The sequence below is a fragment of the Rhagoletis zephyria genome, unplaced genomic scaffold (assembly GCF_001687245.7).
Source record: "Rhagoletis zephyria isolate East Lansing unplaced genomic scaffold, Rhagoletis_zephyria_1.1 Rzeph_scaffold_05021, whole genome shotgun sequence".
In the NCBI taxonomy this organism is placed as follows: Eukaryota; Metazoa; Arthropoda; class Insecta; order Diptera; family Tephritidae; genus Rhagoletis; species Rhagoletis zephyria.
This window is the reverse complement of record NW_016162104.1, coordinates 545-14,975: the sequence shown is the minus strand read 5'-3', so window position 1 is coordinate 14,975 and position 14,431 is coordinate 545. Positions and strand designations below refer to the sequence as shown.

At 36.3% G+C, this 14,431-nt stretch overlaps 3 protein-coding genes across 8 annotated transcripts in view; 1 reads left to right on the top strand and 2 right to left on the bottom strand.

Annotated features, from left to right (window-relative positions):
- The window catches only part of Usp1 (ubiquitin specific protease 1), a 17,533-nt gene extending 10,008 nt beyond the window's left edge, over window positions 1-7,525 (bottom strand). Inside the window, exons 1-3 of one of the 6 annotated variants that reach the window (XM_017627064.1) lie at window positions 7,078-7,525; window positions 6,939-6,998; window positions 6,414-6,879 (exon numbers count right to left, since the gene is read on the bottom strand). The gene's annotated coding sequence lies outside the window, so the exon portion shown is untranslated. Of the gene's footprint in view, window positions 1-6,413 lie in introns of all 6 variants that reach the window. The other 5 variants (XM_017627063.1, XM_017627066.1, XM_017627065.1 and 2 more) reach the window with 5 other exon arrangements.
- A 2,641-nt stretch (window positions 7,526-10,166) lies between these two features.
- Window positions 10,167-11,940, top strand: eEF1gamma (elongation factor 1-gamma). Its single transcript, XM_017627060.1, has 3 exons — window positions 10,167-10,251; window positions 10,394-10,543; window positions 10,670-11,940. The coding sequence occupies exons 1-3, from the start codon at window positions 10,177-10,179 to the stop codon at window positions 11,792-11,794; spliced, it is 1,350 nt and encodes a 449-aa protein (XP_017482549.1). The 5' UTR covers window positions 10,167-10,176; the 3' UTR covers window positions 11,795-11,940.
- Window positions 11,941-12,249: 309 nt separating this feature from the next.
- On the bottom strand, window positions 12,250-13,954 carry Cisd2 (CDGSH iron sulfur domain 2). The gene is made up of 3 exons (XM_017627061.1): window positions 13,705-13,954; window positions 12,761-12,978; window positions 12,250-12,682 (listed from the first exon to the last, which is right to left on the bottom strand). Exons 1-3 carry the CDS (start codon window positions 13,799-13,801, stop codon window positions 12,593-12,595), a joined length of 405 nt encoding a protein of 134 aa, XP_017482550.1. The 5' UTR covers window positions 13,802-13,954; the 3' UTR covers window positions 12,250-12,592.
- Window positions 13,955-14,431: the final 477 nt, after the last annotated feature.

Below are 14,431 nucleotides of genomic sequence, written 5' to 3'. Positions count from 1 at the left end.
TTTTTTTTTTTTTTTTTTTTTTGTGATATCTTTCTTTGCTTTTTATTTTTCCTGTTGTTGTATGTTTTCAATTTTCAATTGAATGATTCAACCTTGCGATATGTATACTGTAGTTTATAATAACTTTGTACGAACCGGCGTTGGCGGGGGAAACGTAAGCGCACCATATGACTCACCCGCACACTTGGGCTACTGATGATAATAAAGAGCAATAAATAGTAAAGGCCTAATTGTTCATACACTCGTAGGTACATACATATTTATGTACATTAGAGTGGCTCAAAAATTCTTTTTCTCAGATAGGGTTTAGGGCACCTTCCAAATCTTTCCTCTTGCCGAAAGAGGTGCTGGTACCAAACCTTTAGTTTTTAAGTATCCATTTAGGGGATGTTCATGATGCCCATATTTTACTCTAGAAGTATTGCGTACATATATTAATTGGTTAAGTAACCTAAGAACAGAACATTTCAAATTTAAATTATCTATTAAAATATCACAAGCTTCAGTTGTCATGGCAACAGTAGCTTTTTATAAAAAATCGCAAATATTTCTGCCAGTTTCACATCGATCCAGTAGCGCATTTCAAGGTCATTGAGCACCCTGTATTGGTTGCAGTAGAAAACTCAAAGTTGGTATAGGTATCACAAATATCAAAAGGAAAACCCCATACAAAAATTGGACCACTCTAATGTACATACATACATACATATGTACATGTGTATGTATTTATGTCCATATTAATATTTTAAATAAATCACAGCAAGTTTCGTGCATAACAAATATAAATTTATCAGAGCCACATAACACACCTGATAAAGTGGATGAAAGTGATTGATACCAAGTTACACATAACTACTTAGAAAATAAATACAGTGAAACCTCTGCATAACGAACTTGTAAAGGTGTTCTGGCACGATATGTAAGTATTTGCATCTGTAATTGTGACTTTTTCAATATATATGTAATTGCGTATGTCTGTCAAAATCACAGTCTTTATTTAAGTATTTAAAAATACGTTCTTTGAAAACGAAATAAACTAAACTCAGATGATTCTATCTGTGTGTGAGATGAAAATAGAAACATTTATATTTCGTATGTACATGCATCTGGTTTGCACCGAAACAAATCTAATTTGCCTTTACACGATATGTTGGCATTTCCATATGTAAAAAGTGGCATGTATACTAGGGTGGACGAAAAACAATAAAGTACCTATGGCGGACCTATAAATTATAGTTGCAACGAAAAAATAATTAAATAAACAATTGGTTATTATTAATGGGAATCTTCTGCAGATAAGCAGAGTTTTCCGATAAAAAAAATATTGATTTTTAAGAATTCTATACCATTTCTACGAAAAGTTGTTCTTTCCCCATACAAAATACATGGAAAACTTTAGACGCTTTGAGCGACTTCTAAATATTTTTTGATTTCAAAATAAAAAAGTAAGAGTATATTTTTTCGGTATAGAACAATCCTAGTGGGTGAGAGCATAAAAATTCCGATATTTCTTTTTCCACATGCATTTTTTTTTTTGACCACCCTAATGTACACATGTAAATCCATATCGTGTAAAAATATTTATCTCAAAGATAATTATTATGACAAGACTTTTATAATATAAGTCTCAACATAAAAGTCTTTGGAGACTTAAAAATATTTATCTCGCTGATAACTATTATGAAAAGGCTTTTATTATATAAGTCTTAAAATAATAGTTATCGATGACTTAAAAAATTTTCTCACACATAATTATTATCAAAAGACTTATAATTCTTACGAAAATTTTGATGACTTTTTTAAAACTCTACCATGAAATAATTACTATTCTGGGTATCTGCCAAGAACACCATTGAAAAGGTATTTTTCTGTAGATGAGTGGTTTCAAAATTGGTGGAAAGTTGCGGCCAAAATAGTCGTTTGTAAATTTCCGTATTTGTGTATAGTTCTGGCTGAAATCTGATCAGTTTGAGTTGTTTTCGCATTTTGTTTCACTTCGAGTTTGAAATTAAACTTTGTAATAAATATAAATGTGGTGATAAAGAAATAAAAGATAACGATGAAGATAAAAAAGAGAAGGCAAAAGTGGAGATAAAGACGAAAATGGAGACAATGAGAAATACATAAGAATTAGGTAAACGAAAGGGTAAGAAAATGTATTGAAATTTTTCGACAGGAATCGAATGTTATCAAGTTACCGAAATTTATCGAATCATCGAAATTTATAGCTATGGAAATTTATCAAGTTATGCGCGTTATTGAGTTATCGCAACGTATTATTCAAATTGATCAATGTTCATTGAGTTATCGATATTGATTAACTGAAATTATTGAATTTATTGAATCGAAGTGTTTGGAATATTCAAAATATATTGCGCTATCGAAATTTCAAGGTTATATGAGTTTATCGAGCTATCACTGCTTATCGAATTTCATCGTATCGCTAGAGTGTAACGAGTTATCAAAGTTTATCGATAGCTTTCGAAAAATATGGAGCTAACAAAACTAACAGAGTTATGGAAATTTATGGAGGTATCCGAAATNTGGAGCTAACAAAACTAACAGAGTTATGGAAATTTATGGAGGTATCCGAAGTTTATCGTATTATCGAAATTTATCGAGCTCTCGAAGCAAACAGGTATCGAAATTTATCGAACTATCGAATTTTAATGAGGTATCGGATTTTAAAATTTTGAAATTCATCGAAATATCGATATGTATAAAATAATCAAAATTTATAGACAAACTGGAATGTGTGGGGCCACCTGCGATGGTAAAACATACATACATACATATGCATGTACAGTATTTATGTATATAGCAAGGCGAATTAATACTTATGAGCAGGGTTGGCAAAGTTGCTTGAAAAAGTTTATTTTGCATATTTTTGGCAATTTTGTTAGTTTTTTTTTCATATATTCGACTTACGTGCATATTTTTGCATTTTTGGCAACATTTCATACATTTTCGGCGAAAAAGAGTCGATAGATTCGCGAAACAAGGCGCATTCATACATATGTTTTTTATACTCCTGTTACCACCTTGCAGGAATTCGCCTTGATACAATGCGAGGCGAATTCAAGGCATTGTATGAATTCGCCCCGCGTGTAAACATGTATGCATGTAGGCAAGGCGAATTTACACAAGGTGGTGTTACTGGCGAATTTAGATCTTCGCCGCTATCCTTCTGAATGTCAAAATCGAGGCGAATTCATACACGGTGGTGTTCATGGCGAATTTAGATTTACGTCGCGGTGCTTCTTAATGTCAAAATAGTGTGTTTGTTACAATATGAATTCGCCTTGTTTACAACAAGCACATCATTTTGACATTAATAAGTACCGCGGCGAAAATCTAAATTCGCCATCAACACCACCTTGTATAAATTCGCCTTGGTCAAAACGATGTGTTCGTTGCAATATGAATTCGCCTTGAATTTATATTTTCGCCGCGATCCTTCTAAATGTCAAAGTGATTTGTTCAACATTTTCTGGTAAGCCCGAAAGTGAGTTTGTTTGTTTGCTACGCTTTCACGCTTTAACTACTCAACCGATGCTGTCATTTAGCCCAACTTAAAATATAGGATAAATTTAATCTCATGGTTTTATAAGGAAATATTGTTAAGAAACCTTTAGTTAAAAGTTTAAACCCTTTCGCAAGGGTTGCCACCTTTTTAAAAATTTAATTCAATTATTCCAATAATTATTACAGTAAAAGGTGCGCAATGGTTTTGGCGGTTGATTTATCGGTGGTGATTTGAAATTTACCCCTGCATAACTCAGCCCTGGTGTCTCGGAATGAAGCTTTAACGCATAATAATACTGGCAAATCACGTCCATTGGGCCAATTATTACACACAAGAATTCGATATACTCATTGGTGCAACAGGTCGATTTAATCTGACATCCACGGAAACTTTTTTAACTTGGCGATTATTCTTAAAGACTCCAGCGCCACTTGGCAGCCTTTTGTGGCAATAGTATTGCCAATACATATTTTGAATATTAGCCAAAGTGGATCATAAATACGATTTTTAGTAATAAGTACACAAAAAACTTTTTTTAAATCGGTCCGGGCATTTGGGACGATTTCAATCGCCATTTTTCTCCATGACCATAAGATTGATTTCATACCAAGTTCCGGTATTCTAACATGAACACTTTCAGAGATATACAGTAAGAAAAAATCGGTTTGTATAGGAGGTGCCACGCCCCATTTATATATCGAAAATTTTCAGCTTATAACCATCCTTGGGACGTCTGAAGAAGGTGTCCGAAATTTCAAAATAATCGGTTCGGCCGTTCTCAAGCTTTGCGAACACATAAAAAGGTCTTTCAAAATATGTATTATTATAGATAAATAGATTATAGATATAGAAATGATTTTGAATATGAGTGTCAGACGAAAGAGGTCTAAAAAGGTTGCCAACTGTTTAAAAGGTTAAATTCAAACTATTCAATAATTTATATGAACTATTCAGTATGGTTATCAATCGAAATGATTTTTAATGGGCTTCATTGCAAAACTACATATTAGAGGTTTCAATCTGTTTAAAATCTCTAATTGAGTTCAGGGAATAAGTTAATTGAAAAAGTATAACAAGTGAGATGTTTAAGAGTTTTTGTTTTAAAATATTTTGAAGATGGTTAAACAAATTTCAAACCTCCTGTTTTCTAATTGAGTTTTCTTGAAATAAATTTTACTCAATGTAGCACGTAGAAATTTCATACACTTAGCGAAGCGGGTGAGGGCGATCTAGTATGCTCTGTANCCCGGCATGTGGAGACACCCCCCACGACACCAACCACCTGTTCACATGCCAGCTCAATCCGACTCAACTAACACCCCTCTCCCTTTGGTCCGACCCCATCGAAACAGCTCGTTTCCTGGGCCTACCGTTAGTTGAGCTTGACGATAATGATTAAAAGTTGACCCGAAACAGGCGGGGCTTAGTAGTGCCGCTACAACAACAAGGGCGATCTAGTATCTTATAAAACGTTTACTATTAATTCTTCAAATCATCATTTCATTTCAACTTTTTTCCATACATTTTTTGGACCAACAGTAGTTATGCATACAAATTTTTAAAGCGCTGTATGAAAAATATTAAAAAAAGAAAAAATTGGAAATTAGCTGACATTTCATTGCCCACTGGAAGAGCTAAGAGAATGTAACGATTTGAAAATCGTACACAATTTTACGAAGACACAAATTGGCACGGAAGATATCATTGCATTCAGTATGACTGCGGTGCGCAATGACCGCCAGCGAACGACGAGTGACCGCCGGCTGAGCAAGGCCAAAGACAAGGCAGTGACTACCCAGTACAATACCACCATCACTACTATCACCACTACCACTACGGACATTTATGTTTTTAATTTGACTACTATGAATAAGCTGTTCGTATGCACATGCATTTGTGCTTATGACCATACATACATTTGTATGTATGTATGTACATACATATGTAGTAATGTTGCATGCGCAGGCCTGACTTGAACCCACAAATAGGGTGCAAATGGCTTACCATGTACAAAAAGGTGAGGGTGCAGTCAGTGGCAGCAGGTTGGTCGGGGCAGCACAAGCAGTAGCAATAGTTGCAGCCGTATAGTTATATATAGATACACATACAACATAACCGGGTATGCTCATGAACACAATAGCGGGTGATAGCCAGCCACATTCATTGAAGATACACTAACAAATTCTACTATTGATTTGTTGCTGGATCGAAGGTCACGTCATATGCCATAATAGCAACCATGTGTTTATACGTATATACTCGTATACATATACATATGTATATACAATAAAAAGTAGCGACAGACAACTGATACATTGGCTAAAGAAGCAACGAAAACGGAAAAAATTGCAACACATAACAAATATTAATAAAAGCATGGGGGAAATGGGAGAAAATTGGGAGGTTAAAAGCAGCGTATTATTTATATATAAGTGAAAAAACAGTTAGGTAACGCAACTACGATATTCACTGCCGCAGCGCTTGGCTCTGATGCCAGAACTAAATAAGCCGCCTCTGTCACTGCCTCTGCTACGTACTCCCGTTGATATACATGTATTCTATTGTATTGTATTGCCTGCTGTTAGCATTGCTCTAGTTGTTGGATATTGTAAAATTTCTCGATTTCTTATTCTCATTTTTATATGTGAAGCAAATTGCACTGTTATCTAGCGTGCAGTCANTATTGTAAAATTTCTCGATTTCTTATTCTCATTTTTATATGTGAAGCAAAGTCAATGAATGCATGCACACTTGCATACACATATAATTGCATATGTAGGTATGCGTTCTCCAACAAACTCTCACTGCAATTCTTTGGATTTACGTTTTATCTCTATATTTAAAACTAATGTTTATGTTACTTGAAATCAAATACTGGATTACTTACATAGCCTGTTGGAAATGCATTTGCTGCGGCGCCTGCTGCTACTGTAGACGTCCGATATCCAGTCCAGTTACAGCTGGAGTCTTGCTTTCCGTAAAAAGTACGTTTATGTTGTCAGGAGGAGTTCGATTTTGCGCTGCAGTTTTGGCATAATCACCGACAGCGATATCAGTGTAATGGTCGGCGTTGATGAAACCAAAATTTTCTTAAACGAAACAGTCAGATTAGGTTTTAATACATATTTTGAAATGCTGCAACTGCTACTGATGTTGCTCCTCAATCCCATGTGACGTTCCTTTTTATTCGGTAGTACGATTCGCACACTGAGCACTGAGTGCATCTATGGTTTTGCTTTTTTAGTGTTATATCAAATCGATTTTTTCGCTACCGCTTGGCTTCGATTATTTGTCCACGCACACACATTTACTACGATTTGTGATTCTCGCATAGGCGTGTAAATTGCACTATTCTATATACATAGATATGTACATATATGTTTAGTTTTTAATTTTTGGACAATATACTAACTAGTCAATCATGTGACGAAATGGCCAGCTCCACCAATAAACTTTGTGCATTCTATGCATCCTATAATGGAAATTACTGAATATGAAAAGTTGAATGTCCAAACTTTTTTCTGTATTATCTTTTGGCGTATTTTCCGCACCTCTTATAGCAAATTACGAAGAAAATAACTGCAAAAACTTTTTCCGTTGTTCAATCTATAGTTTTCAATATTCGTAAGACTATTCGCCTACTCGCTTTCTCTACCTTTTTCTCGATTTCCCCTGTATGTCGTTCGATCGAACACCTTTCCACTTCCTCACACCGCACTCAAGTATGTGCAATGGACACTACTCCAGACGACGCAAATTGTTTTTTACAGCGCTGCAATTGCTGGTATTCTAGCTTTGCTAAAGCAACCATTTAAACGCTTTACCCCAAAATTTTTATTTATACCTTTACTTAAACGATGGGTTTTCACAAATTTACAATGAAAACTCCAAGATTTTGTGGTTGAAAACTATAAATATATGAAAATTTGCACGGCCGGCCGAACAATTTTATGAAATTTTCCGAGATCGGCGTTAAGTTGGCTGCCCTGGAATGTGACAATTCAGCTTGGAGTGAAAAATCTGAGCTGGAAAAGCTTTGAAAGATGCGGTACTGCCAGATGCACATGCGAAATGTATAAGGTGGTTCATATTACAATTTTCAAAAAAAAAAAATATATGAGTGTTCCTATATTTTCTAATAAACCCAAACAATACTGGTAAATAAAAAAGAGTGCACGCAGGAAAATATGGCACATTTGACCTAGCGAAATATTCGGATATCTGAATATTATCTTAGCTTCCGCAATATCCAGATTTCTANCTCAAATGATCATAAAAATATTACGATCATCTAAAACGCAACTGCTCAGTGGATCAGAAGTGCAAAACAACGCGTTCAGAAGGTGCAATCGCGACAGTTACTGAGCTGTTGCGCCTTCTGAACGCGCCCATTATTTATGTTTGAACTCATCTTGAGGTTAAAAGCTCAAACAGTCAACGACGTAGCGTAAACATAGGTTGACGTACGTAGCAGCATATCAAATTTACTGTTGATAGAGAGAGAGAAGCAACGGCAACGTCACCGCCATGCGGTGGTGAGTTTTTTTTAACACGCGAATCCCATAAGGTAGATCGTGTCTGCGTCAACCTACGTATAAGCTACGTCGTTGACTGTTTCAGCTTTAAGTTGAGAACTAAAGTATTTCTCAAATCTCCAACGTTGTTACTCGACGGTGGCTTTATTTCTTTATCACATGATTTTGCTGGATAAACGTATGCGAGAAAATTTCTTTGTAGAGCTTGTAGCCTTTTTAAATACACAAAGTAGAATTTTGGAAATTCAAATATGTATACAAACAATTTTGTGCGTATAAATAAAAATCTTGTTACTTCACATGTATGTATGAGCGCATAGTATGGGAAATGAAAATATCGTTTTGTTTTGATCAAATAAAACTGGTAAATAAAAAAGAGTGCACGCAGGAAAATATGGCACATTTGACCTAGCGAAATATTCGGTTATCTGAATATTATCTTAGCTTCCGCAATATCCAGATTTCTAGTTTACCGGCTGTCTTCATATGCTTGAAAATCTCGCTTGCGTTCTGCTTGTTTCTCTCGCAAGCGAAATGGAGTTTTGTTGACCGGGCATTTGACAGCATTCTATTTCATTTGTAAAATACCGCCAAAGACGAACGTTCGAGATTTTCAGGCCAAATTTGTATTTGCCAACAAAATAAGTGATGTTTTTAATTTGGAGAATTTTGCGAAATGTGAAAACACCTGCCAAACAACAAAAATAATAGTTGAAAGCATGCGTAATCTCACATACTGCTCGGTATGCGAGAAAAAGTATGTTTCGTACTTATCGTAGTCTGCACGTGTGGGTTCTCAAATGGGTTGTCACGCAAGAGATTTTCCATCACATGAAGACGGCCGGTTAGGTCTCCGAATATTCGAATATGCGGTTTATCCGGATAGTTGAAAAATTCCCATGAAATTCCGATCCCTAGTTCGGACGTGATTTAAAATTATTTATCAAGTGTAGCCTACGTCACAGGTGTCAATTCAAATAAATTTTGACAAGCAGTATATATACGTTATCACATTAAAAGNTTTTAACACGCGAATCCCATAAGGTAGATCGTGTCTGCGTCAACCTACGTATAAGCTACGTCGTTGACTGTTTCAGCTTTAAGTTGAGAACTAAAGTATTTCTCAAATCTCCAACGTTGTTACTCGACGGTGGCTTTATTTCTTTATCACATGATTTTGCTGGATAAACGTATGCGAGAAAATTTCTTTGTAGAGCTTGTAGCCTTTTTAAATACACAAAGTAGAATTTTGGAAATTCAAATATGTATACAAACAATTTTGTGCGTATAAATAAAAATCTTGTTACTTCACATGTATGTATGAGCGCATAGTATGGGAAATGAAAATATCGTTTTGTTTTGATCAAATAAAACTGGTAAATAAAAAAGAGTGCACGCAGGAAAATATGGCACATTTGACCTAGCGAAATATTCGGTTATCTGAATATTATCTTAGCTTCCGCAATATCCAGATTTCTCGTTTACCGGCTGTCTTCATATGCTTGAAAATCTCGCTTGCGTTCTGCTTGTTTCTCTCGCAAGCGAAATGGAGTTTTGTTGACCGGGCATTTGACAGCATTCTATTTCATTTGTAAAATACCGCCAAAGACGAACGTTCGAGCTTTTCAGGCCAAATTTGTATTTGCCAACAAAATAAGTGATGTTTTTAATTTGGAGAATTTTGCGACATGTGAAATCACCTGCCAAACAACAAAAATAATAGTTGAAAGCATGCGTAATCTCACAAACTGCTCGGTATGCGAGAAAAAGTATGTTTCGTACTTATCGTAGTCTGCACGTGTGGGTTCTCAAATGCGTTGTCACGCAAGAGATTTTCCATCACGTGAAGACGGCCGGTTAGGTCTCCGAATATTCGAATATGCGGTTTATCCGGATAGTTGAAAAATCCGCATGAAATTCCGATCCCTAGTTCGGACGTGATCTAAAATTATTTATCAAGTGTAGCCTACGTCACAGGTGTCAATTCAAATAAACTTTGACAAGCAGTATATATACGTTATCACATTAAAATCAAGTTCTTGACCGTGTAGCTTCACATTAAAATCTACTGTATTTTTTACGTAGAAATGGCAATACTTCAAGTTGACATTTCGAATGACAGACGTCAACTTCGCGCCGGCAGCTGTCACTCTTCCTTCTCTCCGGCAAGTAGCGAACATGGCGACAGGCGTAAGTGAATTTTTCGCGAATTTAATTCGCAAATATCAAGCACATCGCGATATTTTAAAATAAAATTAACTGCTCGAAAACTTAATTGTAGAATGTATTATTTAAAAATGCAAGCAATTTATGTGAACTTTTTCATTTATAGACGCTTTATACCTACCCAGAAAACTTCCGTGCGTACAAGGCACTCATCGCTGCCCAGTACTCCGGCGCACAGGTGAAAGTAGCCGAAAACTTCGTTTTTGGCGAGACAAACAAATCTGCCGAATTTCTGAAGAAGTTCCCCAGCGGCAAGGTAAGAATCCAAAAAAACACAATCATGCGTGTAATCGTCGTCGTCAAACCTCTGCGTGCACACGTCATCAGCAATCGATTGTTACTTACATATAGGCATTTTACGTTTTCTTATATTATTTTCTAGGTGCCTGCCTTCGAAACTGCTGATGGCAAGTACCTGTCCGAGTCAAATGCCATCGCTTTCTATGTAGCCAATGAACAGCTGCGCGGTGGCAAATCTCCATTTGCACAAGCTGAAGTGTTGCAGTGGTTGTCGTATGCTGACAACGAAATCGTTCCAGCATCCTGTTCCTGGGTCTTCCCATTGCTGGGCATCATGCCCCAACAAAAGAACAGCACAGCCAAACAGGATGTCACCGCCATTCTAACCTTGTTGAACAAGAAATTGTTAAATAGTACATATTTGGTTGGTGAACGCATCACACTCGCTGACATAGTCGTCTTCAGCAGCCTCCTGCACTTGTACCAATATGTGTTGGAGCCAAAAGTGCGTGGCGAGTTCGGCAATGTAAATCGTTGGTTAGTGACAATCCTCAATCAGCCACAAGTTAAGGCTGTTGTAAAGAACTTTGCCTTATGTGAGACTGCGCTCGCTTTCGATCCCAAGAAATATGCCGAATTCTTAGCTAAGTCTGGTGGCGCTAGCGACAAGAAACAACAACCAAAGCAGAAGGAAGAGAAGAAGCCGAAGGAGGAAAAGAAGAAGGAAGAGAAACCCAAGGAGGAATTGGATGCTGCTGATGAAGCGCTGCTTTTGGAACCCAAATCAAAGGATCCCTTCGATTCAATGCCCAAAGGAACTTTCAACTTTGACGATTTCAAACGCTCTTACTCTAACGAAGATGAGGCCGTATCCATTCCCTACTTCTGGCAGAAATTCGATCCAGAAAACTACTCAATTTGGTTCGGTGAATACAAATACAACGATGAGTTGGCCAAAGTATTCATGTCTTGCAATCTCATTACTGGTATGTTCCAACGCTTGGATAAGATGCGCAAGCAAGCCTTTGCCTCCGTATGCCTCTTCGGTGAGGACAACGACAGCACCATTTCCGGAGTTTGGGTGTGGCGCGGCCATGACTTGGCTTTCACACTTTCACCCGACTGGCAAATCGACTACGACTGCTACTCATGGAAGAAACTCGACCCCAGCTCTGATGAGACCAAACAATTGGTGCAACAGTACTTCTCATGGACTGGTACCGATAAGGATGGCCGCAAATTCAACCAGGGTAAAATCTTCAAATAAATTGAGGACAACCAGAAGAAAATCAGCATTGTATGGTCTTGTGATTTGAACATCACCAAATGTGTCCTAATTTATAGTTAACCAACAAAATATACCCCTTCAACCATCTTAAAAATAAATACATACCTTTGTAAAGCTCACATAAATTATCGCCTTTTTGTAATTAAAACATTTGGGTTTCTGTTTTTGTAAGCACAGCAAACTAAACAACATGCTGAGAAATTATTTATAAATCTGTTCTTTTTTAAATAAACGTTTGCAAAAATGAAATGCTGGATACTTTTTATTTTAATAGGGACTTTTTGCCGGAGACAGACTGCTGCTGACCCAAATATGTAAATATATCAAAATGAACTGAAAGGTCTAAAAAATGAAGACATAGAATCTTTTGAACGGACACTATAAATTAATCCGACAAAGCAGAGAAGGCTATGTAAATTTTTCAAAGACATGTATAATCTGTTAAAGGTTATAACACTTTTATAATTTATTGTTTTAATTCCCGTTTAACATTTATGTAGTTTGACTTACAAAGCAAAATAAATTTCTCAATTTAATTAGGTAAACCATATATGTATGAATGAGCGAAGCTTTAAAGCTTTACTGCTCGTTGAAATGCGTTTATTAGAATATATAAAATAATCCAACTGCTAATATCAAATTCAATAAATTTTTTATGTATTGTTCCCTTTTTGCCTAAAACTGTCCATCGTTTCGAATTGCTTATTGGTTGGCACATGTGAACCAAAAATATATAGGTTAGCCGCTACTGTTGATAATAGCGAATGGAACACATCTTTACTGCTGCTTCTTTTGTAAGACAACAGGTCCAACGTTATCGCCCGTTCGCTTGTTATGTTCACCGTGGCTGCCATCACAGTAGGGCCACTATACGATTGGTTTGAGGTGTGATTAGTAATCAATAATTTTAATTCCAACATATGAAATTTTTTCATAGGTACTTACGTTCTTGGTTTTCCAGCAGCGACAGAAAGCAGCTTTTTCGGCAATATTCTCAATATCGATCATATCCACGACTTTAGCTTCCGATTTGCGTATAGATTGATTGCATCGAGCGGCACCTGCGCAATCCTTTCGCGCTACTGGGCAAAAGGCCAAGTATGACATATATCCGAGGCCAGCAATTGCGGCGGTGGGGGGAACGAGTGCTAGCCAGTCCTTAACTGTAAGAGATCAACGTTAAAATAATTCAATTTCACCGAATAGTGCTTTGTACATTTCCAATTACTAGTAGCTGGTAGTTTGACCCTTGAAAGCGCTAATTAGCATATAAATTAATACATAGTAGGCAGCAGCGGCATTACAAAATGGAATAATAACCATTTTGAAGGTCAAAGATCAACGTCGGTGTAGCAAATGGTGCGAAACGACAAATTGACACAAATGCATATATCTGCAGGCTAGGATGTAAAAATTAATAGCTTTTTTTTTTTAAATAAAATTAAAGTTTTTTCGGCGCTTAGACGCTTTTTAAAACTAGCATATTCTAAATTATTAGACATAGGTTTTCCTCTTTATTCAAATTAAATGTTATCTTTGCACCTTTCTACGGCACTAACTGTTTACTGTTAACAATTGTATATACGTATCAGCATTAGTACATAAGGTACTAAGTGATTCTTGCATAATCGCAAAGTGTAAATATACATAAGTGATTTTTCTCCAATAGACATGGGGACCAAGGAACACCAACACAAACCGGCAGAAGGAATTTTAACACATCTTTACGGGATTTCACATATTGTTATAACTGCCCCAAGCTCTACAAAACTGGATGGTCTCTGACAGTACAAGTTCCCTGACCTCATTGAAAATAACTATTTGGACCAAATTCTCATCAGACACATATATACAAACATTTGTATGTAAAATGCAATGCATTTACTTACATGACAATTTGAACCAACCCGTAAAGGTATCTGGTATTGGTAAGTTAGACAGATAGTCTGGAATTGTGTTCTTCACCAAGCTCGAAACTGCCTGCATTTTTACTTAATTTCCTTTTGGTATAATACTTTGAGCTTATACAAATTTGAAACAGGTTCTAATCACTCTAAAATCTTCGGTTTTTGCACGACGAAACCGAAACAGCGACGGCACGTTACAAAATCAAAGAAAACTGAAAACTCAAATTTCAATCACAAAGCAAAGATGAAGAAAGGAAAATACACAAAACAAAAACAAGAATGAATGTCAGAACAGGGATAGATCACAAAACTTCCACTGGAATGAATGCACTACCGGAAGTATAGGGTGATAGACACTGGTTTCACCCTGTTGCATTTGGTCCCAACCGATATTTGGTCCCATATAATATCCCATTCCTTGTAACTGTAATTCCCATTTCCAATTAATTAATTAAATTATTTACATTACAATCGTTCTTTAAATCGTTTAAATCGTATATTAAATCGTTCTTTGGTGATTCGTCNAATCGTGAATCGTTCTTGAGAACTCGTTCGAGATTTTTGTAAACAAAAGTGTGATTATATTACGTAATTACGTGAATTATATAGCTTTATAAAAATGAGCCGTGAGCGAAAGTGCCGTGTAAAAAACTGCATTAACGAAAATACCGAGAGGCGGTTTTTTTCGTTCCCCAAGAACGCAAGTGCG

Bases quoted from the DNA above. Each gene is read 5' to 3' on its own strand.
- eEF1gamma (XM_017627060.1), top strand. From the start codon at position 10,177: ATGACAGACGTCAACTTCGCGCCGGCAGCTGTCACTCTTCCTTCTCTC. The intron at 10,252-10,393 runs GTAAGTGAATTT...TTTCATTTATAG, and splicing joins TAGCGAACATGGCGACAGGC to ACGCTTTATACCTACCCAGA. The intron at 10,544-10,669 runs GTAAGAATCCAA...ATTATTTTCTAG, and splicing joins AGAAGTTCCCCAGCGGCAAG to GTGCCTGCCTTCGAAACTGC.
- Cisd2 (XM_017627061.1), bottom strand. From the start codon at position 13,801: ATGCAGGCAGTTTCGAGCTTGGTGAAGAACACAATTCCAGACTATCTG. The intron at 12,979-13,704 runs GTAAGTAAATGC...GATCTCTTACAG, and splicing joins GGGTTGGTTCAAATTGTCAT to TTAAGGACTGGCTAGCACTC. The intron at 12,683-12,760 runs GTAAGTACCTAT...CCAATCGTATAG, and splicing joins GCTGCTGGAAAACCAAGAAC to TGGCCCTACTGTGATGGCAG.